This window comes from Protopterus annectens, chromosome 1.part0 (genome assembly GCF_019279795.1).
Source record: "Protopterus annectens isolate FY-2018-M chromosome 1.part0, PAN1.0, whole genome shotgun sequence".
NCBI lineage: Eukaryota > Metazoa > Chordata > Ceratodontiformes > Protopteridae > Protopterus > Protopterus annectens.
Window position 1 is genome coordinate 1,689,228,279 of NC_056725.1, and position 27,989 is coordinate 1,689,256,267.

The 27,989-nt window shown below is 38.0% G+C and overlaps 1 protein-coding gene across 2 annotated transcripts in view; it reads left to right on the forward strand.

Annotated features, from left to right (window-relative positions):
* Positions 1 to 27,989, forward strand: part of LOC122799515 (TRIO and F-actin binding protein) — a 3,126,988-nt gene that overhangs the window by 1,599,527 nt on the left and 1,499,472 nt on the right. For both annotated transcript variants that reach the window (XM_044068636.1, XM_044068645.1), the window contains exon 23: positions 19,546 to 19,626. In XM_044068636.1, the coding sequence (XP_043924571.1) occupies positions 19,546 to 19,626 (81 nt within the window). The remainder of the gene's footprint in view (positions 1 to 19,545; positions 19,627 to 27,989) is intronic.

The window sequence follows — 27,989 nt, forward strand, 5'->3', positions numbered from 1 at the left end:
TAATGCCTGATACATATGTGTGTGTGTGTGTGTGTGTGTGTGTGTGTGTGTGTGTGTACGCACAACAAACCCTTACTTCTCAGTTAGTGCAGTGGATTAGTTGTAAGGTTTGCTATTGCAAAGGTTCAGGGATTGACTCCCTCTTAGTGTCTTTGAGGCATGCTACATGATAGCATCCTTGGTGTCTAGGGGTTTCTCAAACCATGTTTCATTTTTTTACATACTTCATTAAGTCCCTGTAAGCTAAGTTATCACGTATCCCTGTTATCTACCACATTACTTGTAAATACTATTAAGACATAGAATGTACAGAGTTTTCCCTGGTGGTTAGTGTTTCCTTCAACTCTCATATTGCCACACCACACTCACATGCACACTCACACTTATGGCCAATTTAGAGTATCCAATCCATCTACTGCATGTCTTTGGAATGTGGGAGCAAACCAGAGCACCCGGAGGAAACCCACGGAAACCCAGCAAACACATGCAGACTCTGTACAGAAGGCATCCCAGCCAAGAATTGAACCAGGGAACCTCTTGCTATGAGGTGAGAATGCTATCTGCTGCACCACTGTGCAGCCCCAACCATCCAGGTTTCTTCCATGAATGATGAAGGGTGAAAATTCTCAAGACAATTTGAAACTGTGACAGGTACTTAATTTTCTACCTTGGTTCATAGGTTCATATGTTCATAGGTTTATACTAGGCCATCTGCCCTGGGGCATTTACAAGCCTAGCCAAAGTGTGTTTGGGTTTCACCACCCTTTTAGATTGGTTTACTGTGCCTCTGTAGAGTAGGTCACAGAAGATAGCCCTTTTAAGGTTAGTTTACTGTGCCCCTGTCTAATAGGGACACAGAAGAGATCCCAGGGGTGAACTTACAATCTCCCATCCACTCGTCAAGATTTCTCTTGAAGAGGGTCAGTGAGGGGCTCTGCCTAACATGGACTGGGATTCTGTTCCAGAGTGAGGGCAGCCTCTGGGATATGAATCTGTCCCTCCAGCATGTCCTATTTATTTCTGTGCTGATGTTTAAGTCCCTGGAGCATGTAGCTCTAAGGGATTTGGATTTCCTGAGGTGGAGCATGTCCATTAATTCTGGGTTGGACATGGCTTTATACGTCAGGCATAGATCACCTCTGAGTAGGCGGTAAGCAACTGAGTAGAGCTGGAGTTTCTTTAGCCAAACTGCATAGGGCATCTGTTTGAGTCCCATGATCCTCTTGGTGAGGTACTTTTGGGTCCTCTCCAGTTGCTGCAGGTGTCGGGTAAGGTACATCCCAAATGGGGTATTGTATTCAATTATGGGCCTGAGGAGGGATGAGTAGAGGGGCACAATGACCTCTCTTGTTCTAGATGTGAACCCTTTCATGATAAGGTGGGCTATATAGAAGGTCTTTCTAACCACTCTGGCAACGTGATTGTCAAAAGAGAGGTTTCTATCTACTTGGGTCCCCAAATCCCTAATTACTTCTTCCGTACTTAATGGATTACCACCTATGTGGTAATTTGTGGGCACTTTGTTTTTCCCAAAGGGGATGACTATGCACTTTTTGGCATTTAGCTTAAGGCCATGGCTCTGGCACCAGTTATCCATCTCTGTGAGACCCTTTTGGAGGATGCTTGTGTCAGCTGGAGAGTCGATTATGGCACCCAGCTTGCAGCCATCTGCGAACTTGGTCAGCCATAGTCCTCCTGTATTAGCCTGCACCTCAGAGAAGTATATACCGAACAAGAGAGGTCCCAGGACTGAGTGTTGTGGGACGCCACTTGTAACTGGCTTGGAGTCTAACATGGCACCTGCAATACTGACCATGTGGGTTCTATCCCTGAGCCAGTTTGCAACCCATTTTGTGACATAGGGGTTGATATTTAAGCTGGTGAGCTTATTTATGATGCCCGAGTGGGGTATTGTGTCAAAAGCTTTTGTGAGGTCCAGGTAGGCCATGTGGACTGCCTTCCCTTCATCTATGGCCTTGGTAACTGTTTCAAAGAAGTCAACCAGGTTCAAGAGGCAAGATCTGCCCTTAACAAAGCCGAATTAGGTGGGATCCAGTGTCTGGAGGTTACCAATGTCCTTGTTTATGAGTTCCATGATGATATGCTCCATAGCTTTGCAGGCCAGATAGTTTCCTGGGTCCGTTGTGGCACCACCTTTGTGGAGCGGGACCACTGTTGCTGTACGCCATTCCTTGGGTACATGTCCTGTAGCAAGGCTGAGATTGAACAGTGACTTTATGTGAGGGTTTAGTTCTTCTTGGAGCTAGTGTAAGATGCAGCCCGGGACATTGTCTGGTCCCATTGATGCTGTGTTTTTTGCTTTGGAGAGGGCAGCTCTCACCTGTGCATTTGTGATGTCAGGGAAGCTACATTCTGTTGGGATAGACATTTGGTCTTTTGGGGGGGGGTTGCACTGAACCTGTCTGCCAGGATGTTGGCAATGTCTGTGGGATCAGTGTATTTTCTGTCATTTTGTACTAACTCAGAGCATATCTGGGAGTTGCCCCCCAGATTCCTGACATAACTAAAGAAGGCCTTGTGATTATCTTTGGTGTCTTGTGCAATTTTTCTTTCGAAGCTGGCCTTAGATAATTTTATGAGGGATCGTAGTTTCTTGCTGGTACTGATCAGAGATGCCTTCCCTTTTTGGGATTTTGCTCTATCATGTAGTAACTTCCTCCTTCTGTTGTATAGCTTATTTATGGCCAGGGTCCACCAGACTGGTCTCCTGCCTTTGGTGGAGTGAGTCTTGGTTTTATTTGGGATAACACGATCCATGCATTCCTGTAGGTGTCCATAGAATGCATTTGTAAAGGATTCTGCTGTTTGGGCAGTATGTTCCACTGGCCCGGTGGCTTTGAAAAATTCCACCTCGGTTTTGAGAAGTGTGAAATTTGCTTTTGAGAAGTTTTTCACAGTGATTTCCTTGGCTGGGGGTGGGGATGGGATATGGATGTCCAGTGAGATTAATTTATGGTCTGATCTTACCAATGAGGGACATACCTCTGGTGTGGAACATAGAGTCCCCATGTTGGTGATGACCAGGTCCAATATGTTATCCCCTCTTGTGGGAGTGGTGACCAGTTGTTCCATAGCATTTGAGTTTATAAATTCTAGGAACCGTTGGGCAAGGGTGTTGGGGCTTGAGTAGTTTTCCCAGTCGATGTTTGGGTAGTTGAAGTCACCCAATATTATTGTGTTTGGAGAGACCTTCATATTCTCCAGTGTTCTCAGGAAGGCCGAGTGGGGTCTGAGTTTGGGAGGGTGGTCTGTAGCAGGCTACAAACTGAAAGGCAGTTTTGCCTACTGTTAACTGTACATGGATGGTCTCCAATGCTTCGTGTAGTGCCACTAACCTGGAGGTATGGGTATCTTTGATGAATATGGACACTCTCCTTCCTTTTGTGGTTCGGTCTGAGTTTTGGGGCCGAAAAGCATGGTATGAGGTATAACCTGGTAGTGCTGGGGTGCTCTCTGGGGCCTTGAACCAGGTCTCTGTCACTGCACAGATATCAATATTTTCCATACTTAGGAGAGCCTCGAGTACATGCATCTTGAGGTTTAGACTTCTGGCATTGAGCAGCATTACCCTTAGTTTTTTTTTTTCTTGTGTTGTCTATGGAGGTGGGTTTGTCTTTTGAGCCTTGCCTAAAAAAGGCACTATGGGGGTGGCAAGAGCCTTAGCAAGTATTCAAAAGCTCAGGGGTGACAGGTGCAAGCCGTCCCTAGTGAAGCAATGTGGCTTGTCAAACATGTCGTTCCAGGCTGACAGACACTGAATCCCCTTAGAATGACACCAATACTTTAGCCAGTTGTTAAAATTGATCATTTTGTCTTTATACTGTTGCATCATTCTTGGTGAGGGCAAGATGCTACTCAAGGTCAGGGTCATACCGGTCTGGGCTACATGATCAGAGAGCTCCTCTATGTCTCTTTTCATGTAGTCCAGGGAGGTACGTCTCAGGTCATTCACACCAGCATGGACAATGATGGAGTCATATTTGTACTTGCTTTGAAGTGACCTGAGTGCTTGTGTTATGTGGCGGATCCTGGCAGCCAACAAGCAGCTTGCAGTGACCTTCTCCTTGTTCAGTCTGGTGAGAGGGACGTCAGTGTGTCTGACAATAGAGTCCCCTATTACAATTGTGTTAGGTGTGTTGTTTAGCCTTAAGGGCTGTGGCTGTGTGGCACACTGACTTTGTGAAATATGTGATACGTGGGTATTGTTGCGGGGTAGCGGTTGCTTGGATGTCTGCTTTGGAGATCTCTGCTGCTTTGGCAGATTTTTATTTAGAGCCTCCGAGTATGTTTTTGTGTGTTTATGTGTTTGGTTTGCTGATGTCATAGGTCTATGTGAGACTGGAATAGTGGTGTGTGTGGTTACCTTCTCCTCCTGACTGACTGTGCCAGTGCTGGGTTGAGAGAGCTCAGCCTCCAGTTTGGCTATATAGTTGCATCTCTCACATATATTTGAGTTTGATGGGAGGAGGAGAGGGTGGTCTGTGTACATAAGGCAGTTGTAACATTGCCTCAAGATACCCAGATTCACCAGCTGGACTGGAGAGTAAACCCGAAACTGACTATTGGACATGCCAGAACAGTATAAGGAACAGTTTTTTGACTGATCAGAAAGGACCAATAGGGAACCAAGTATTTATAAGGAGTATAAGTGGGTGTAGTGCTTTAATTAGTGTTTACTTAGAAGATTACTTATAAGATCAAGTGCAGGGCTTTAGAATGAAAATAGAGTGCTTACTTTGAGATTTAGAACAGTTCTAAGGGAAAAAGTGAAGAGCAGACTTTGTGGAGCCGGGAATAGTTTGAACCCGTTTAAGTGGTGCTGCCCGATGCTGCGCTCTGCGCAAAATTGCGCAAAGTGGGTTTTAAGGCAGGGAACTTGAAAGAGCTGGGAATTAGCCCAAAAATGTTTCTAGGCAGTAACCACTCCTACAGGGGCAGGCAGGCTGTTCAGTGTTAATCACTGCCACTGATGAACACAGAGACTTCCCTTTAGCCCAAGCAAGTACTGGCCTCCAAGAAACTTACAAACAGTTCAGAACAGCAAATCTGTAACTGAACTTTTTAAATTTCAGAAAGTGGGAAAAAAGCAAGAATTTTTTTTTTTTTTTTTTTTAGTTTAAAGGTAGCAGAGATACACAAGTAGCAAAATAGTCAGAACAGTGCAATAAATGACCCCACACTTGAGTGCTAGGCCAGAGTCTGGTAAAATGCAATTTTAAGAAAAAAACGATTTTAAATTAAGTGCAACACAGGAAATGCAGTAAACAGGCTCTAGATGTGTTCTAAATACTGTTTCTAATACAGATATCAACTTTAGCAAGCCAGAAAACGCCAAAAAGTAGGCGGCAAAGCAGAAATTTTAAACAAAAAATCAGAAGAAAATACTTAAAATCTCAAAAGTGGCTCCTTTCTTCTCTCAGCGTTCAATTTCCATTTTTTTTTTGTAATAATTTTTCTAGCAATTGCTAAGAGACCACAAAAGAGCTTTCGTCTTTTTGGCTTTTACAGGTACAAGAAGTGAAACATTCATTAGTATTACTGATCTGGTTAAAGAACAATTATCAGGCTATACCCCTCAAAAATGTACTTATCTCTTCCCAGTATACGTTTAATTTTTCACAATCCATATACGTGTGCCCAGTCATCTTATACATTTTTACTAAATCTCCAACAAACTGAAGAAGTCATTTTACTAAACTTAGAGATTTTATATGGAGTAACAAACATTATATATATATATATTTCCACATAAAAAAACTTTCCAGTATAAACTTTAAGAAGTTTGACTAACTGATTTAAGTATGAAAGCTTCATTGTTACCATCTATTGAGTTACTGAATCCACCACTATCTAAAAAGTTCCAGACTTTTGCATCAAATGTGTTGTTGTTGTTATTATTATTGTTATTATTATTATTATTATTATTACTAGTTATAATTAACGTAAATAGTTTGGACAAGCTTCCTTTGTATGTCAGCTGATCTTCAATAACAGCATTCATATATTTATATAATGTGGAATAATGCTCTGTTCCTCTTCACTCATATTGTCCACAAATTAATTTAATTTCTTACTGATGGATAATATTAACTGCTTAGCAGATTCATCCAACTTATAATTCGTTCATGAGATATTGTGGGGACTATCTTTTCCTTTTTCAAAATAAGCAGACCATAATGCTAATCCATTCCTTTTTAGTACATTAATTTAACATTGTTCTGAGTTTCCTTAAATCTAGAAGTATGTGCAACAGGAAAACACAACAATTTGCATTTTGATATTAATGAAGTTTTAAAAACATATTTCTTAACTGATTTAAGAATTGATTTCATATATGCAGAGTCTAAAGATTGAAATGAATTTCCTTCTAAGCTAAATTCTGTTAACCAGATAAAAGGATTATTACATATTTCTAAATTATCATCTTTAATACACTTAAAGAATTTAGTATAATCTACTCCTGGATGGTTTTCCATTGACTAGTGTAGGTTGAATCTATGCAGAGTCTAATAGAGTTAAATTTTGCAGCAACAGAATAAGATTCTACATCTGGGAAGCTAATACCACCATACTCCCATAATTTTATATCATGTCTATAAGTAATTCTCTGCTTTTTTAGGATACAATAAGAATGAAGTTAACATTGTTTCCTTTTTGTGTAAAAAGGTATGTAGCTATATAGAGATATATGTAATCCAGGGTAATATAATCATTTTAATTAACACTAAACTATCCTCAAAAGTGAAAAAAAAATCATTAAATTTTTTTTAATGAAAAGTAACACTTCTTCAATTACTTTTTCAAAATTATTAATCTTACTCACATCTGGATAGATTTTTTATTCCTAAATATTTTAATTATTTCCCTTCCCAATTATATTTATATTTATCCTTAAACGTACTAAGTTTCAGTTTTATTAAATTTCAGCAGTGATACTTCTTGAAACTTTTCAATTTCCTCATCTATTTCTTCGATCAAATAATTTAAATCTCCTACAGTTAGTAAACTATCATCTGCAAAAAGCTGTATTTTAGACTGACAATCTCTTATTAATTGAGAATCCATCAATTTCCCTATTGCTTCTTATACTATTAGCTAAGGGTTTGATAACTAATGCATATAATACAGGAGACAAGGGACACCTTTGTTTTGTGCCTTTGTGTAAAGTGAATCCTTGAGAAATGTAAGATCCAATTTTAACATCTGCTTTTGAGTCTCTGTACACTTCTTTAATGTTCCAATAAAGTGTTCTGTAAGTGCAAACTCTTATAAAGTTTTAACAAGTAGTTACAATCTACAGAATCAAAAGCTCTCTCGATATCTAAGCTAAATGGGGACAATTTCTTGTTCAATCCATTTGCTAAATCTAAGATAGCTGCTACTCTTTTTATATTATTGTACACCAGTCTATTGAGTCCATTGACTATAAATCCTGTTTGATCTTTATTAATTAACATACTATATCTCTTAATCTTGTGAAAATTGAAGTAAATATTTTATAGTCTACATTTAGTAATGAAATGGGTCTATATGAGCAGACTAAGTTATTATCATTTCCTTAAGTATAGGTGATATTACAGAAAATTTCCATGAGGAAGGAATTATTTTGTCACCCTGAATTATCCTGAAAAATGTCACTCAGTAATTCTAAAATATTTAATGGAAACAGACTATATAATTCCATACTTAACATATCTAACCCTAGAAATTTACCATTTTTTACCTTTTTTAAATCTTCTTTGACTTCTATCAGGGTAATAGGCTTATTCAACTGAAATATTTGTTGGTCATTTAGTTTACAAGTAGCATATTTCTTTAAATGATTGTTGATTTTGTAATCATCAGGATTATTATTTTTATATTTATTAAGATCCTCATGGACATTTCTAAAAAGTATTAAGCATTTCTTCTATATCTGAAATAAGCTTATTAGTGTGAGGATTTTGGATACTTTGATTTGTACCTTTTTGCTTAATATCTTATTTCTATTGGCTAATCTATGTAGATTTTTTGAAGTCATCATATAACTATGCAATTTTATTTTTTCTAAAGTTAACTCTACTTTATGTGTTAAAACTGTTTGATATTTTGTCATTATTTTTTTAATGATTTCAGTATTATCTAATTTCATTGTTTGTTGTTCAGACCTCACTTTGTGTATTTCATTTTGTATTTTAACAACTCTTTACCCCATTCTTTCATGTTATTACTAGCCCATCTTCAAATTCTCTCTTTGATATGCATTTTAAGGAGTCCCATAGTATGACTTTACAAACCTGACCATTATCATTTAAACATAAAAAATCCTCAATTTCTTCCTTAAGCTAACTCTTAAATTCTTTTAATTTCATCATATATACTGGGATTCTATAAATAATATGACATTTCCTTATGTCCATTACTATATTAATACTTAGTGTATTATGATCAGATAGAGGAGAAGGAATAGTTTTAAAATAATTCACTTTATTAAGTAAATAGAGGCAAAATCCTATCAATTCAAATTTGTGTCTCACACACATAAGAATAATGAGTGAAGAACAATGACTTATCTTCTGCTTTTACTAGTAAACCAGCTAAACAATTATTACTAATCCATCTATTTAGTGTTTTATCTGATTCTTCTGTTTACTTGTATCTTCTGTACTAGATACACAGTTAAACTCCTCTGCTAAAATTAAACTACCCTTCCAGTGACTTTGTAGTAAGTTTAAGTGACCTTTAGCCACTCTTGCACCTATTCTGGGTATCCAATAAAAATTAGCTAATGTATAGAGTTTGCCAATATATTTGAGTATTACAAATGTATACATTCCTTTAGGATCATTAAAGGATTCCATGACTTTAGACATTATAGTGGATTTTCTCCAAAGTAGAGCAGTTCCTCTCCTCTTTTTTGTTAAAAGAAGCAGATGATAACATTTTATAACCCATCTTAAATATTGTATATATTTATCTATCATGTGTGTGTCTTGCAAGAATATGTCTCCTGTATTTAATTTTAGACATTTTGTTAATGATTTCCTTTTGTGGCCATTATTTAGTCCATTTAAATTAACAGATAATAGATTAAAACTATCCATACTGTGAATTTAAAAATATTTCTTTTAAAAGATAATATGACACATTTATCCACTATATTAATTTAAGTATATATTAGACTGTAATATATTCCTTTGACACTATCTTAACATTCCACATTTTTTTATTCTTCCTTTCTACAAACTAAACTACTAAAATTGAAAAATAAAAAGAAAGGCAAGTCTGCAACTATAACTGTATGTAATACTAATAAAACACAACTTGCCATGGATACCAAAGTTCCTAGTCTGCCTATTGAATACTCCAACTACTAAATTATTGCTCTGTTTATCAACATCAAAAAATTCATCCAAAAAAGTAGCCAAAAGCTACCGTGACTTACAGATAGTTAATATATTATATATAGGTCAAAATAATAATAGACTCTTAATTTAGTTATATATGTTGCCATTTAATACTATCCTCCATTATTACATACAAGTTTAATAATCCTCTTCTATTAATCATAGACATTAAATAATCTAACAAATAGTATACTACGTACCTATTTGTATAATAGCAAATTATCTATTTAATACTCCTTACCTATTTAATATTCCTAAATCATTTGCTCATTCAGCATTATTATAATTAGATCTGTAAATAAATAAGTATAACAGAGTGGGACCTGAAGAGATAAAGACATTTTTAAACTTACAAGTCACAGGTAATCCTGTCATACTAAGCTATAATACAAAGAGAGAGCAATGTACATACATATTTATCATATCAAAAGACACTCATATTTTATAGCTCTAACAAAAGGCTCAGAATTAGTTTTTAAAGTACAGGTGTCTATATTTCATATTTCTGTAATACTCTTGACACATCAGATATCAACATATTTCAAAAAGCATTAGCTTATTAAACTACTTTATAAAAAGATGCACATTCCCGAGGTTGAAGAGAATGTCATAGTATCTCTATGGAGTAAAAAAAAAGAATTGCTGTCTATATTGTATTCAGAAGTTAGAACGTGTTCAATTAAAATCCGAGTCTCCTGTCCCAGATTCAGATATATTGAAAACTCTGTTTTGCTTTCTGTCAAACTGAATGTACTAATTCAGCAATAAAACACTCACATTTCAACTTTGACTTATGAAATGAGTTATTTCAAGTAGTCTTAGTGAATGTAATAACATTCAACATGTAAAAAGATTTAAAGTTCGTATGATCAACCTTCAAATTTCAGCTTTCATATTATTTTGAAATATTTAATATGATTTTCTATGTAAAGTATATGCAGTCTTGTACATTCACATTTATGTCATGTTCAGGTATATGCAGTAGACATCTTTCTTAAAAGCAGTTTATTTAAATATATTTTGTCTTATTTTCCCACTAGCATTCTACCTTATTCTGTATATCTTGTATTTCTAAAATCCCCCATCAAAGTGATATTTAATCATCAGTTTTCTATTAAATATTATAATATGTATGTATATATATATATATATATATATATATATATATATATATATTTCATAATTTACTAATACTGCTCTTTTATTAATCTTACATAAAAGATATTGCATTCCTTATGTATATGTATATTCATAAGATGTTTACTCTTATTAATTTTAATATCACAAGCAATCTCGACTATGTGTAAAATAATTCCCGTTTATTTAATTTGAATATGTGTGTTTGGTCATTGTGAACTGTGGTTCTGATCTACGTTTTAAATGCTGACATCAGAATCTGGCTACAACATGTGAAAATGACAACTCACAGCACAGAGCAGCTGCTAAATTCCTCTAAGTTTCTCATTTTTTGTTTAGTTCTTTTAAGCTGTCCTGACTAGTAACAAACATAACTTTACTTCCTTCAATTAATATGTACAGTTAATATGTATAGTCAAAGTAAATAACACTGCAGCGTAAGCTGTTAACATATAAAATGTTAGCAAATTATATGTTGCAACTTTGCTGTATATATATATATATATAGATATATATATATATATATATATATATATATATGTATGTATATTACGTTATAACATTACTATACCTTTTGTCTTACCAATTCTTCACTTCTAAGAAAGAAAAGGGGTGTTATTTTGAGTAGATTTTTCACATATATACTTGAGAAAAAAATAGAATGCTCTTTTTCTTCTTTTCAGAGACATCAGTGATGAACTTTCACCTAGATTTTCTTCAGGACAACTCAAGGAGGGAAAATTGTAGCATTCTTAATATAAGGAACTTTCTTTTGTTCTCAGGCTTTTTCAGTGTGTCTCTTGTTTCATAAATGACCTGTGAAAGGAATTTGTTACACAGGAACAAAGAAAACAAAATCACCAGCATTTCCAATTAGCATTAGACTTAGATCTGACATTCAGTTAACTCATCACTTCAATAAATAAAATAAAATTCTTAACTTATATAGCTTTAAAGGTAGCAGTTCTATTGCTTATAATGACATTTTCTTACAGAAGATATTTGTTTAACATTTAGAAACACACTTATAGGTTTAGTCAAATGAAAATGTATTAAGTCTTTCACTGTATAGTAAAACACTAAAATTAACCCTTTATATTCCTCATCATGAAAAAATGTTTTAGGTTAAAATGTAAATATTTGATACTTTTCAATTAAACCCCTACCACGTCTTCGCGTGTTGTAATGTTAAAAAATAACTTGTATAACAGCAAACTTTTTATGCATTTCCACACTACAAGCGCCGTGACTGATCATATAAGTCATGCTGCCTTTTCATCTTTATAAAAGCTCTTCAAAATGTATAAAACATTTGAAAATGTGAACCCAAAGCTGTCATTTGCCACCTTTAGAGCACAGTTGGGAGTTAGCATACGGTCCCAGCAGTGGCTTCACAGAAATGCTAAGAAAATGTAACAAACAAAGCAACTGACAAATCAGATCAACTAACTCCCATACACCAGGTAATTTCAGTAAATTATTCTTGCTATTTTTTCTCTTTAAACAGATGGCCTCCTACTCCATTAAAATGCTAAGCTATCATACTGCCAGAGGTACTTCTTCTGTGTGCCCTTCTTTCATTTTTTTTTTTTTTTTTTTGGCAGTATTAACTCAGTTTTGATTCACTTAACGGAGTTTTGAGGAAGCTGATCTTTTCTTGCTGATAATTCCAGCAGTTCTCAATTACTTCCCGCAACAGACACTGGCGGAATTATACTACAGTGCATGGCAGGGAAATGGGTGCATTATCAACCCTTTCTGTCAACATAGTGGTTATAAAAAGCCTGGCTTGATTATTGTCACAGTCATTAATCTTGGACCTGCCTCAAGTGAAGAGCAGCCTTGCAGTCTTTCATCTTCTGCCTTCTATTCTAGGGTTAAGTTTCGCTTTCCATTCTCCTCCGTATTCCGCAGTTTCTATTCGTAAACCTGTTTATTTTGACTATCAAGTGCTTCTGGCATGCTTACACATGAGTCTTACTTCATACCACTCAACCTCTTAGTGCATGAAATCTGGACAAAGCCTGACAAAACTGGGGGCAAACATTCAACATTTGTCCGTCCTTTATCAATGAGTAAATACTAGCAAAACACAGCAGCACCAGCAGTGCAAAGACGTGGTAGGGGGTTAATGGAAAAGTACCAAATATTTATATTTACATATGTTTTGAGGTTTAAAGTCCAGTACAAACTTTTTACTTAAAAGGCAAATCTATTAGTTCAAAAAATAATAGTCCAGCAATCAGTGAATAAGAATAATTTGTTTTAGGCTTTTTAGTTTTGGAAGCAATTTTCCAAGAATTCAGCTCACTCTTTCTCTTCAGAGATGTATTGTTCCACTCCATTTCTTCAGTATTAAGGATTGTATTGCCATTAACAAAAGTGGATGCCTCCTCCAGCATGTTAAATATTTTGGTTTCTTCAGAAAGGAATAATTTGATCTTTGCAGGAAATACCAAAGTGGCTTTAATATTGTTCTTTTTAAGTTCCTTAATCAGTGGTAAACAGGATTTTATTTTATTCATTACTTTACTAGAATACTCATTGTCAAATCTGATTACATGTTGACCTATTTTAATAGGTGGGCTGGACCATGCTGCTTTTAATATTTAATCTTTTTCTAAGCTAGACATAAACTTAACTATAATTAAGCATGGTAGTGAATTTTCCTTTTTAGAAGGTGCTTTCAGGGACTTATGTGCTTTTTCAATTCCAAAAGATAAAGTTTCAGGTAAATTTAATATTTTATATAGCCAGGTAGTTAAGAAGTCTATTATATTGTCTCTCTCATACTTTTCAGGTATACCATAAATTCTGATGTTATTTTGTCTCAGTCTAATTTTTAAATAATCAAGCTTTTCTATGTGCCATTTATTTTATTTTAAAAGAAATTCAGTCTGAGACTCACCTTGAGATATTCCACTTTCATGATCATTCAAAGTCTCTTCCATACTGCTGATTTGTGTCTCTTGTTGTTTTATAATAGCTTCAAAATGTTCCATCCTCTTTCTGGTCTGTTCTTTGAAACATTCTAGTTTTGTATCTGTTTTGTCTATTTTAAGTAATATATTCTGTTTTCTGGATAAAATTGACTGAATGTCTTTTTTAGCACAAAAATCCGGAGTACAATTTCTTGAGTGACTCTTTTTGAAGTATTTTCTCTTTTAACTAAACAGTTGAAATTCTGATAGAAAAAATATTGCTTTTGAAGAACATGAAGCTATAAATCTTTTCTAAAATTAACTAGCAAGTATCATGGCCACACCTCTGACCTCCCTTTTGTTTGAGTAGTTATAAGAAAGGAATTCCTGCTTTGATAGCCACTGGCATTGGGAATAAGGATTCCTTTTGTTTCACTGAGGAAGATTGTCTTACTACATTGCTTTAGTATTAGTAAAAATTGAGAGCACTATCTAAGTATTTGACATTAGTTAAACACCCGTCCTAGAATCTCATCTGAATTTTGCTAACACATATTTGATCATATAGAAGAAACCTTAGGTCCTGTAAGTTTTGTACAGTTTCCTCATCTATAATGGTTAAACTTTGCCATTACTTATTCTGTGGTTACATCCCATCTATTGTTAGGCATAGCTGTTAACACACCATCACTAGTAATTTAATGGCAGTTGTTAGGAATACTGGACTATGCATACTGAACTTTATAAATATGGCATATGCACAAGTGTTAAATGCATCCCAGTGTAAACACAACCCTAATCAGTAAAATATGTCGTTCAAAGGGGAGCCAGCCCTATAGTGCCTTTTTTAGGCAAGGTTCAAAGGACAAAACCACCACCATAACAGATACAAGTATGCAAAATCTGAAGGTAATGCTACTCAATGCTAGAAGTCTAAACCTCAAAATGCACTCTCTCGAGGCACTCCTAAAAATGGAGAACATCGATATCTGTGCAGTAACTGAGACCTGGTTCAAGGCTCCAGAGAGCACCCCTGCAATACCAGGCTACAACTGTTATCACACTTTTCGGCCATCAAACCAAGACCGAAACACTAAAGGTGGAGGAGTGTCCATATTCACCAAGGATATTCACACCTCCAATCTAGATGCCCAACACAATGCATTTGAAATTCTCCAGGTGCAACTAACACCAGGTAAGACTGCAATCCAAATTGTAGTTTGCTACAGATCCTCCACCATGCCCCAAGATTCTCACTACACCTTTCTAAACATACTGGAAAATATTAAGCTACAACCAAACATCCTAATACTGGGTGATTTCAACTACCCTGACATTAACTGGGAAAACTACTCGGGTACCAACACCTTTTCTTAACGGTTCTTGGAATTCATAAATTCCAACATCCTGGGTCAACTAATCCATTGTCCCACCAGGGGCTCCAATATCCTAGACCTGGTCATTACCAACATGGGAGATAGATGCTCCATACCAGTGGTCACCCCCTCATTGGTCAGGTCTGACCATAAGCAAATCACCCTTGACATTCACATCCCATCCCCACCCCACCCCCAGTAAGGAAACCTCCATAAAAAACTTCTCCAAAGCCAACTTCATGCTACTCAAGTCTGAAGTGACAAACTTCATGACATCCATGCAGATGGGAGCTGAAAGTTGACTGCTGAATCCTACACTAAGGCACTGTACGAGCACATCCACTTGGGCATGAATCATGCCATCCCAAATAGAACCAAGATGCTCCCCTCCAAAAAAAGGAAGCCAATCTGGTGTCCCCCTGCCATAAACAAACTATACAATAGAAGAAATAAACTGTTGCAGAAAAGAGGAAAATCCCAGTATGTAAAAAAACTCCTTTGCCAGCCTCACTAAGAAGCTGAGATCACTCATAAAATCCTCCAAAGCTAGTTATGAAAATAAAATTGCCAAAGATTCCAAAGACAACCACAAGGCATTCTATAGTTATGTCAAGAATCTAAATGGCAATGCTCAGATATACTCTGAGCTACAACAGAATGGCATTAAATATACTGATCCCAAGGATATTGCCAACATCCTGGCAGATCGATTCAGTGCTAACTCCCCTCTCACCCCCTAAAGGACCCATCTCAATACCAAAAGATTGCCAAATTCCAGTTATCATGGCCACACAGGTAGAAACCACCCTCTCCAAAGCTAAGAATACAGCATCCATGGGACCAGATGACATCCCGGGCTGTGTACTACATGAACTACAAAATGAGCTGGCACCTAACCTAAGTGCCATATTTAATCATAGCCTCACCTCAGGCTTCATGCTCACTGAGTGGCACACAGCTACAGTTATCCCACTCCACAAGGGGGGGATCCACCTTAGATCCCAGGATCTACCGTCCCATCAGTCAGACGAGCCTGATCTGCAAGGGCATGGAACGCATTATCATGGAACTTATAAACAAAGACATTGGCAACCTTCAAACACTGGACCCCACCCAGTTTGGGTTCGTGAAGAGCCGATCTTGTCTCCTGAACCTGATTGACTTCTTTGAATCAGTCTCTGGAGCTGTGGATGAGGGTAAGGCGGTCCACACATCCTATCTGGACCTCGCCAAGGCCTTTGACACTATCCCCCACTCTGGAATCATAGATAAACTTACTAAGCTGGGCATAAGTCCCTACATCACTCGATGGGTTGCCAACTGGCTTACTGACAAAACCCAGACTGTAAAAGTAGCAGACTCCAAATCCAGCTCCAGACAAGTGACAAGTGGAGTACCTCAGGGTTCAATCCTGGGACTGGTATTGTTTGGCATCTACTTCTCTGAAGTATGGGCCAACACTAAGGGACTCTGCCTAACAAAGTTTGCAGATGACTGCAAACTGGGACCCATTATTGAATCCCCAAATTATGTGGATATTCTACAAAAGGGCCTTACAGAAACATATGCTTGGTGCCAGAGCCATGGGCTCAAGCTTAATGCCAAGAAATGCATAGTATCCCCTTTGGAAAAAAACATGTACCCATGAATTACCACATAGGTGGCAGTACACTAAACACCGAAAGTGTGATAAGAGACTTAGGGGCACAGGTGGACAGTGGTCTCACCTTCGATAACCACATTGCCACAACAATCAGGAAATCCTTCTATGTGGCACACCTCATCACTAAGTGCTTTTCATCCAGAAAAAAGGAGGTCATTTTCCCACTGTACTCATCCCTCATTAGACCCATTATAGAGTACAATGCCCCATTTGGTATGTACCTCACAAGACATCTGCAACAGCTGGAAAGGCCTCAGAAATACCTTACTAAAAGAATGATAGGCCTAAAGCAGATGCCCAATTCTGACCGTCTAAAAAAACTCCAGCTATACTCTGTGGCATATCGACTACTCAGAGGCGATCTCTGCTTAACATACAAGGCCATGTCAAACCCTGAGCTGTTGGACATGCTCCACTTAAAGAAATCCCAATCCCTCAGAGCCACATGCTCCAGGGATCTAAACCTTGTCATCACAATGAGCAAAACATGCTGGAGGGATAGGTTTCTGACCCAGAGACTCCCCATACTCTGGAATAGACTGCCCATACATGTCAAGCAGAACGCCTCCTTGGCCTTCTTTAAAAGGAACCTTGACGATTGGATGGGAGATAGGAAATTCACCTCGGGGATCATGTCAGTCGTTAGACAGGGGTCCACGGAAGTAAACTTTGTGGGAAGAAATATCCAGGGAATTGTTATGGCTAGGCTTGTATAGGCCTTAGGGCCGATAGCCTAGTACCAGTCTATGAACCTGTAAAATGTAGATTCCATAATATGTTTGTAAGGCAGACTGACACCAGCCTTAACTGCCATAGGGATGGGGAGGCTTCAGGCATTTTACACAAATATCATGGGAAGCACAGATTAGAAAGTTAAAATTGCTATTAAATCCTAATTATATAACTAGTACATTATGTTAATGTTGAATTAAATTACCCTTATAACAAGACAGTAAATTAATTAAATATCATCACCTTTACTGTGTTTAATAGACTGTCAAGCAACAAGGTAACCAATGAACAAAAATTACATTGCTGGCATAAAGTTTCTTATTTATAATAGTTATAGCTATTTCACATGACCTTAACAATTGTCCTTTATGTGCGGTTATATTAGTTGTTATGTGCTGCTAAGTTAGTAGAGGTTAAGCACACAGACACAGGTGTAGAACAAAGGAGAATGGCCCACATGTTACATAATGCTTACAATTTTGCATATACACAGAAATAGGAATTATTTGTTAGAAGCTTTACAAGCTTCAAATGTAAAGTTCCACATTAGTTATATAAATAATCATATGCCAACAATGGTTCATAAATTGTCAATGCAGTTAATGACTGTACATTCCCAAAACATTGGTGGTTCAGACTTTTTACCTGTTATACTGGAGGCCCTGTTTTTTCTGGCCAAAGCTGCATGACATTTTGTATATGACTAGATATATTATGGTCCCCATGATCACTTGACTAGTATGTTCCTATGTCCTTGTGTTCCTAAAAGACATGCCAAAGATATTCCAAAGACATGCATCTGAAGCATTTCTCCCCGGGCCTCCGCTGAAAATAGGGACTATATTAGATGAACGAAAGTTCATCTTAGCGAACGCTCACATGAGCGAATATCCAGGTACTCGAAACTGCAATTGTGGGGGGCTGCGCCCCCCACAGCCCCCCCTAAACATATATTCCAACTCCGAGATCGCACTACAGTGAGGAAAGGGCAAATATTCCCATCTTCACTGTATCACGATCTCTCAATTGCGGTTTCGAGTTCTGCAATATTCGCTCATGTGAGCGTTCGCTAAGATGAACTTTCGTTCATCTAATATAGACCCTGAAAATAGGCTCTGTACTAGTCAGACTTTCCTGGTCAACAAATGTCAAATAAATAAATAAATAATAAACGTGTACATTCCAAAGCCATATGTTAGTTTTCAAAAGTTACATGACTTTAAACAATTTAAAGTTTCTGTACTGTTTTGACAGCATATCTTAATTTACAGTCTTATAGTATATTCACAAAACTATAAGGCAAAGACATTTACCCTACAAGGTTGCATCTACATGGTTGTAAGTGTTTCAGGCACCGTTTGCCATTTTAGATTCACATGACTTTGTAAGACCCTCAGATTTTGTATTCATTTTCAGGCATTGCTTCTCTGAAGCACATTCCTGAATGGTTTTAAGAGCAAGCTAAAGCTTCTGTACAGCAGCATGACCCCAAATACTGTGTCTTTCACAATAAGGTCAAAGGTCCCTATCCATGTTAGAAGTTAGAACTTGTCTGGCAGCATGAAGTTCAGTCTTAAGGGATGATTTGTCAAGACCGGTGATGGATTAGACCATCTGAGGAGGGTTGTGGTAATTATCCCAGTAAAGCATAGTAACAGAGCTAACACAAGAGCAGAATGATGATGTAAAATGCAGTCACTGCACTAGAATAGGGAAAGCTAACTACCATATCTCTCAGCTGCTATGATTGTTACTGTTCAGAGGTTGAGAGTCATGGATACCACCATTCTTTAACATAACTGTGCTGCTTGGATGCGTTATTACATGCAGACTCTTTTAGTTAAAGACCAGAAAACAATACATGGAGTTTTAGGACAGGAGCAGATGGCATGTAGGTGTCGTCTCACTGAATAAGCACTGTAATAAACATCAAGACTTGTTATGAATATCTAACATTTTTTAGGCCAAATCATAATAAATTTTCTGAAGAAGACTATTCTGAACTTAGCCTTACAGGCAATAGGTGTCAGATTTGATGAAAAGGGAACTAAGTTATATAAATCCCCAACAAGTCATAAAAGGATAAAATCCTAAAACTGGCCATAATTTTTCTTGTGTGCCATAGCCTTCACTGTTAAGTAGTTATTGAAGTCGTCATACTTGTGCAGGTAAAAGACAAGTCAAGCTTCTGCCTTTTCTGTGGTACTTGTGTCTGTTCAAAAAATTGTTGTCATTTCATGAAATAGACATTATCAGAGAAACAACTGTTTCTTGATGGAGTAAGTTATTCTCGTGTTTCTAATGTTTAGGAAGAGCCAAAAAAGACGAGACACTTGGAACACTCACGTTCTCGGAGCCCATCCCCTGAGAGGCAAGTCAAACAGCAAAAGGTAAGTACATTTGCTGAAATGAAATGGTGCCTAAGCAACATTAGGCCCTCTCCCAGAAGAAGTACTAGTGCCAAAAGCTTGTGAAAGCACAAACATTTGTCTCTATCCATACACCTAAATACACACAGCATTTCAGGAAACTGTTACCTCTTTGGAACTATAACTTAAGAAAGTATACTTTTGAGAATTATTAACAGTGCTGAATTTGATGGTGTAATAAGTAAATAATGACTTCCTTATTTTGCTGCTGTTTTTGATTATTCATTTGGAGGTTTGTTAAATTTAAAGAACCAAGATCCTGTCATAGTCATTTGTGCCAGCTGACTTTTGTTCACCCTCCCCATTCACTGCTGTATTCAAACTCATAGTTAAGCAAGTTCAAAAGTCTTTTGAAATGTGTATGTGTGCTGTGCATTTCCACACCATTCTGCTTACTAAATATACTGACAGTAATTCCATCCATTAGGGTATTTAGGATTGGGGGTGTCTTTATTCACCAAAATTTTTTCAGCCAAGTAGCATCATATGCTAATTAATATCCAGGAAATAAAGATTTGATCAAGACAGTCGATGCAGTTATTACTCTCTGCTTTTTCAAATCTTTATTGTTATGATCTGAAAACAGAAAATTATGGTTAACATTATTTAATAATTTCTGCAGAATGTTATTTGAGATGGATTCCTCCTGCTTTTGCTACTTTTTGTTAGTAAAGCTTACTCTGTTTTATGTTATCCTGCTAGGAAAATGATTGCAGCATTTTTTTGTTTTGTGTACTTCACTTTTTCATATTCATGTATGAAGCTTTTCTCTCTTGGCCTCTGTTGAAAAGGGGTTTGTTTTTAATGGCCCAGTCATACTATCCTTGTAAACAAAAGTTTAAATAAATAAGTAGACAACCTCCATATGTGTATGATGTGTAGCAATTCACTAGGTCGACTTAATGAACCAAGTATAACTTTAGGGAAATTGGTTGTCCCATTGAAATATTCTATGTAAAACATTTATGCATGGAGTCTAAACTCAGCAAACTTCCAACAACTATTGATATGTGAACTGTTCATATCCAGTTGAACCATACTTACAGCCTTTTAAATTGATAATTAGCACAGAGACATACAAAAACAAATAAAAAAACTTCATTTTGTAATCTAAATCCCACTCTGAACCCTTTTAGGAATCAGTTTTAAAATGATGGGCTGCTTTTTATTTCTAATGTTGACGAGTTATTTTACTTTTAAAACATTGCCATGCGTGAAATGGAAATGCATAACTCAGTTGTTCTTTTTGGTTATTCTGAGTGCGGGTCTGTCATGGTGATTTGTGTAATTTTAGTTGAGTGCTGCTGGATGCACTCCTTTACCCTTTTCTAAATTTGGGATACAATGCCAGAAGCACTGGTACTCCGCATTAGGCATTTCTTCCACTTTGACTTATACTGACATACTAATGGCACCATGGTAGTCTCAGTATCTGGCAGCTCTGACATTTCATGTGATTTCAGACAACTAATATTTCTCACTATTTTTCTCCCTGCCAGTAATAATGCAAGCCAGCCAGACCAGCACAGACAGAAATAAAACCATGACTGCAGTCTGACTTACAAGGTACATTTAGCTGACTCACATGCTGGAAAAGCCAGCAAAGGCAGGGTTGGAAAGAGGGGCCAGTACTGGCTCATCCATCCTGGAGGAGAGTAGTAGTCTAAGTCTGCAGCTCGACAGCTGCCAGGTAGATACTGGCAGACAAGCCCAGACAAAGGATCATGGGAGGTGCAGCCTGACAAGGAGTGCATATAGTTCTGGTTGGGGATATATATGGCTGAGAACATTCACCTGGGCTTCAGCTTGGCAGATTATAAATATATTTATGCATATGTTAACTACTAGAGAGTGAGTGGAAGAGGCCACAAAAATATGTAAATGTTGGCCTTCACTGATGATGTTCAACCAATCACTGTGCCTTGTTCCTGTCTAGGATCCCCAAATAAGTTGAGTTGCCAGAATGCTAATGTTACTGAAAAGAGAGCCCCCCCCCCCCCCCCCCCAGTCTGGGTGCAGCATGCAGGGGAGGAGACGTGGCATCATCAATGGCTGGGTAGTCTAGTTTGTCCAACGTTCCAGAATAAAAACATCTAGAAAAACAAACTAATGTGTGTTCTTTCCAGGGCTGCGTATGCAGTGATTCCAAAACCTGTAACCGATAATATAATGCTACTGTTCTTCTGCTAGTTGAACTGATGAATGACAGAGGAACCAAGTGAAATCTTCTTCACAAGTAATTCAGCCCTTCTGTTTTTGGTATTTTAATGTTATTTTATTTTTGTTTCACATCCATGTCACCTCAGCTATTTGAGGCCCTTCTGTGGGAGTTTTTATCACTTGTCTTTCATTTCTGTTACGGCTTCCACTACTTTTAGCCCTTTTCTCTTAATGCTTTATTTCTTTGGCCTAGTTTCCATTTCACTTTCTTTGTGTAGCTAGAATAATCAAATGTATGGACCCTCAGCTCTTGGATGTATGTTTGCTAATGCCAGCCCATTCTTTTCAGGGCCACATGGTTACAGATGTCATTTCTACTTGCTATTGCATTTCCTGGTACTTGTTCAGTGTTTGCTAATTTGCTGTACAATGAGCATGAATTGGGAATAACACTTTGAATATGGTGGCAGATGTTATTGTGTTCAGGAAAGTATTTTTCCTTTTGAAATACGTTGGCCATGCCTCTCTACCTGTATTTGATGCACCGAAACTTTGTAGAGGGCTTCAGAGATTACTGATGCTTTGATGGTAGTACTTTTACTTGAAAAGGCAGAATGGGTCTGGAATAATGACATTTTTCCAAGCAAGGGCATATCTGATGCCCCTCCATGACCAATGCTTTAGAGCATTTCTTCTTCACAACCACCTTCAGTGACATTTTGTCTGATGTCTTTTTCCTCAACTTCTGGGTTATTATAAATCAACATTGTGACTAGTGTTGTGCTCCTACAATACAAAACCAGAGTACCATTTATTATCACCTTTAATGTTTTTTGTTTTACTTCATGTGAGTGTCGCACAACAGCCCTGTTCCACATTTTATGTTGTGGATATGTTTTCAGGTACCCCATTAAGTACTATGATAAATGCCCTTTGAAGCATCTCCATTTCAGCTGCTTTCCTTAGGAAATGTCACTGTTTTCAAAGTGGTTGTCTTTCCCAACTATATTCCCATGCTTTTTTTTGCAGTTTTCTCAGCTGTTAGCGTTAGCATTTGATTATCTTGTCTGGTTCTGAGCTGGGGAACCTTCTGTGCAGATTCTGCATACCTATCTTGTGTCTGCATGTTTTTTTTTTTGCTAGGCTTTGAGGTTTCCTTCCATATCCCACAGCCATGCAGTATGTGAATTGCTGTCCCTGTAAATTCCCATAGGTGTGCATGCCAAGTGTGAGCCCCACACAGGATTTGTTTCTTTCTTCTACCCACTGGTTGCCAGGACTGATACCAGCTGATCCAGCTCCACAGCTCTGAACTAGACTAAGTGCTTAACTAGAGAATGAGTGAATAAATGAATTGAATGAAAATGCAGCGAGTTCCATCCCGTCTCGATCTTTTTTCTTAAGGGTCTCTTCTTCCTTTGGTTTGTTTGAGTTATTGTGAGGCTCTTTATGCTGTTCAACTTTTCTACTTTACATCTTGGTGATCTGTGCCTTAACTGGTCTATGCTACATAGATTTTTTTTCTTAGAAGTTGCAGGCCTTTCATTCCCAAATTTTCTTAGCATATAAATATCCGCAGTTAACCCGGAAAATACATGTTTTTTTACCCAAGCAGTCTGTGTCCTTATAGAGACTGTTATTCTTGGAGATTTTTTAGCTGTTTTCATTGTGAAGAACACTTGTTTTCCTTCCATTTAAGTGGAAGATCCCTGACATTCAATAGTATGCATCCTTTCTTCATTAAGAAAACATTGTCAAGGGGCAAATGACAGGCTGCTCCCACCTCACTTCTGAAAAGACTTCCTTTTTTATCCAAGGCTATTGAGTTCAGACAGAGGTTACTTGAGATGGTGTAACCCCTGAACCTCATCAATGAAGCCTTTAAGGAGGTTCTTGTTGAGAAGGGTGGACAAATTTGACCTTATTACTCTTTAGGATTTAACAACTTGATATGATTGTACCAGTGGTAGAGATGGGGTGGATAAATGGCACAGGCATATACCAAATCCATTTCAGCTTGTGAGCAGTGACAAATAGGAAAATTGGGGCATGAATGGCTAGGCTTAAAAGAGCTCTACAGCCATTATCTTAGTAGCCGCCTATGGCCCTATTCCTTTGACTCTTGTACAATTGAAGAAATCATTTCTGATAACTGAAGCATTCTCTGTGGCAATGAGGGTCCAAATGGTGCAATGATAAGTCAGCAAGCAAAGGAGAGTAGTATTGCTGAAATTGAATTCATCCTCAAGTCTTGGTGTATACCTTCACAAGGCGGACCCTGGTTTTCACAAAATCTCACCAAGATGACACTGATATATAGACTGTATTTTATATAGCACGTATCATGGACAGATGTAGGTCAAAAATTTAAAAAGATAGCTGGGTGCACAAGCCCAGGATAAAATAGTGCCCAATCCTGGTAGGTGCACTGTTGCCAAGACTGGAAAAAGTGGCAGTATAGAATCCTCAAAATATGGAAATATTCCTACAATGGGGCCAGGTCAGACCCAGGGGGAGGATGGCCCCCCTGTTGTAGAACAAAGTATCAGTCCACAAAAATCACAAGAAATGATAGGCCAAAGAAGAGCCATAAAGAAGACAGAGTGGACTGTTGAGGATAAAAAATAAGTTATGTATTGTTACTATTATGCAAAAAGCCCAGAATTTCCAGACACAAGTTATACAAAAAAATTAAGAGAGAAATTAGAGGAAAGAAAAATATTTCCACAAGAAAAACTGTCAGAAGCTTCAAATAAAAATTGTTCACTAATACAACAGATTTGTGAAAAACATTATATGGACCAAGTAACATTGATCTGTTTGGGAAAAGAAGCATCTGAGGAAGTGCAAAAATATAAAGAACAAAACCTAGAGATTTTTGAAAAGTATAAAATGAAATATAGACATGGGAAAGAGAGATTTGATATGGTGCAATATTTATACAAAGTCGAAAGCCAAATTAATCAATACAAAAAAGGCAGCCCCAAAGATATGCAAAAAGAAATACAGGCAAAGGCATCCAGATATGGAAAATTTCACAATAAAAAAATAGTATCACAAAGAAGGAATGTAGAAAAGAAGATTAGTAAAGTAGAAGTTAAAAAAGTAGAAGTTGAAGATGTTCAATCATGTTACACTGCTGCAGTCATTACACTTGGGTTATCCTGCCATCAGGCGGTCCCGCAGTCGGCCAGAGTTCCAAAGTCTTGGTCCGGCGTCGGTTGTTGTCGCTTCTTCCCTGACGTCAGTGCACCAGGGGTATATAAGATGTATCCGATGCCATTTTCTTTAGTCTTTCTTGCCGCGTGGTGCCCGAAGCAGAAGCAGTTCGCAAGTGTCGGTCGGCCGACTCCTGAGATTTTTGAAGTCGAATTTCAGATCGGAAGTCTTCACTAAAGCTAAGTACCCCGTTGGGGAAACTTTTTTCTTGCCTCAGACCGATGTCAGAAAAAGTTAATAATTGTATTTCTTGTGAGAAGCAAATACCTCATAAGGACTTCCACTCTTACTGTATTCCATGCCTAGGCCCTGATCACGATGTCACTAGTTGTTGGTTTTGTGCTAGAAAAAAAAAGGAGGTGAGGACAAGTCTCAACCTTACAAGAAACAGCCCCAATGACTTCCCCCATCGTATGCCAAGCACTTCCCTTTTGGCAGCCCTCTTAGGGGGAAAACTAGCACTTTTTTTCTCAAAACTGGCAAACAATCACCCAAGACAAATGGGTTCTGAATGCTGTGTCTCAAGGTTACAGGTTCCACTTTCACACTTTACCAAGGCTAAAAGGAATGCCAGACCTGCCACAAATCAATGGGCAGAGGCACAAAAACAAATTTCAGCCATCATGGGTATGAGAGCTGTTCAAAAAGTACCACAACAGGAACAAGGACAAGGATTTTACTCAAGACTCTTCCTGGTCCCCAGAAAGGACAAGGCCTGGAGACCCATGCTAGACCTCTCAGCTCTAAATACTTACCTGGATATTCCAAAATTCAAAATGTTGACATTACAGCAGCTTCTACCCATGCTGGGCAAGAAGGCTTGGCTTGTTACTCTGGACCTCAAAGAGGAATACCTGCATGTCCTTATCAGACAAAATTGCAGAAGATACCTCAGATTCAAAGCTGGTACAATGCACTACTAATTCTCTGCACTGCCCTTTGGCTTATCTACTGCGCCCAGGGTCTTTACAAAGTGCCTGGCACTAGTAATTGCATTTTGCAGACAAAAAGGAATTCAAATATATCCATACCTGGATGACTGCCTCATTCAAGCAGAGACAAAGGACATTCTTGTAAAGCATCTGGCATTCGTAAAAAGGTTGCTAATTTCTCTATGGTACACAGTAAATGAAAAGAAGTCAAAACTAGTGCCCTCACAACAGATTATATTCCTGGGTGCCAGCTTAAATACAACAGCCCAGATGGCTTATCTCACGCCAGACAAACAAGTTCAACTAACTCAATATTTTCAATTACTGGCAAAAAAGTCCCATCTCCCTGCAAGAAAAATTCTGCAGGCCCTGGGATTCATGGCATCCTGCATACTACTAATACCATATGCCAGACTGCATATGAGGAAATTACAATGGTACCTAAAAAGTGTTTGGACTCGACACTCTCACAGTCTAGAAGCAGTAATACCAATGATTCCCTGCCTACAACAGGAGTTTCGATGGTGGGCACAGGCATGTCACCTAAACAAGGGTCAGCCTTTTACTCTACCCACAGCCAGGCAGACTCTAACAACAGATGCTTCGGATTACGCCTGTGGAGCTCACATGGCAGGAAAATGCATTCAGAGCAAGTGGACCACAGACCAAATGCATCTTCACATCAATCAAAAAGAGATGTTGGCTGTTCAAAATGCCTTTTGAGGACCTTCTACATCCAGAACAATTATTATTAAAGACAGACAACACCACAGTAATGTGGTACATAAACAAGCAAGGGGTCACTCATTCTTATCCCCTATGCAGGCAAGCCATGTCCTTGTGAAACACAGCTCTAACGTATCAAGTTCATCTGCAAGCACGATTCCTGCCAGGAAAGAAAAATACTCTGGCAGATGATCTAAGCAGAAATATCATGGACCTTCACGAGTGGAAATTGAATCCACAAATCTTCAGCATGGTAATGCAAAAATGGGGATGCCCAGACATAGATCTTTTTGCCTCCCCACTGAATTGCCAGCTACAAAAATTCTGCACAAGGACTTATCACACACAAGCATGGAAAGTGGATGCTCTCTTGTTCAGCTGGAAAAATCTAAAAGTTTATGCCTTCCCACCACTGCCTCTCCTTTCAAAGGTACTCCTAAAAGCCAGACAAGAAAAACCACAGATGATCCTGATTGCTCCAGACTGGCCACGCCAGCACAGGTACCCAATCTTAAAGAACTTAACTCAAGGCCCGCCAAGGATTTTACCTCAAATTCCACATCTTCTGACTCAACAAAACAATCAGATCCTGCACGGTCAGCTCAAAACCCTAAACCTGACTGCATGGCAGATTCATTAGTCAAACAGGCAACACCTCTCTCTAAAGCTGTTATGGATGTCATTTTGGATGCCAGGAGTCCTTGCACCAGGAAAGCTTACTCAGAAAAATGGAAGAGATTCTGCACCTGGAACCAGGCTCAAAGCCTTGACCCTCTTGTCCCAAACATTCCTCAGATTTTACAATACTTAACTGAGATGCTGGACAAAGGCCTATCATTCTCATCAATTAAGATCCACGCCTCTGCTATTTCAGCACATTACAACACATATCCTCCTTTATTCTCTCATCCCTTGCTAAAGCAGTACCTCAGAGGGGCTGAAAACATAAGACCGCACCGGAGAGCACCAACACCAACTTGGGACCTAAATTTCGTTTTGGAAAAACTGACCCTGCCACCTTTTGAGCCAGCCAATACAGCCGATCTAAAATTTTTATCATGGAAAACAGCTTTGCTCATGGCCGTAACTTCAACACAAAGAGTCTCAGAGCTACAGGCATTAATGGCAGTGGAACCTTTTATAATATTTCATCAGGACAGGGTTTCTTTAAGGACAAACCCTACCTTTATGCCAAAGGTGGTATCTAGTGTGGCTCTTAACCAAACCATCCATTTGCCAATCTTTTATCCAAACCCCCAGAATAAAGGGGAGAAACTTCTGCACTCT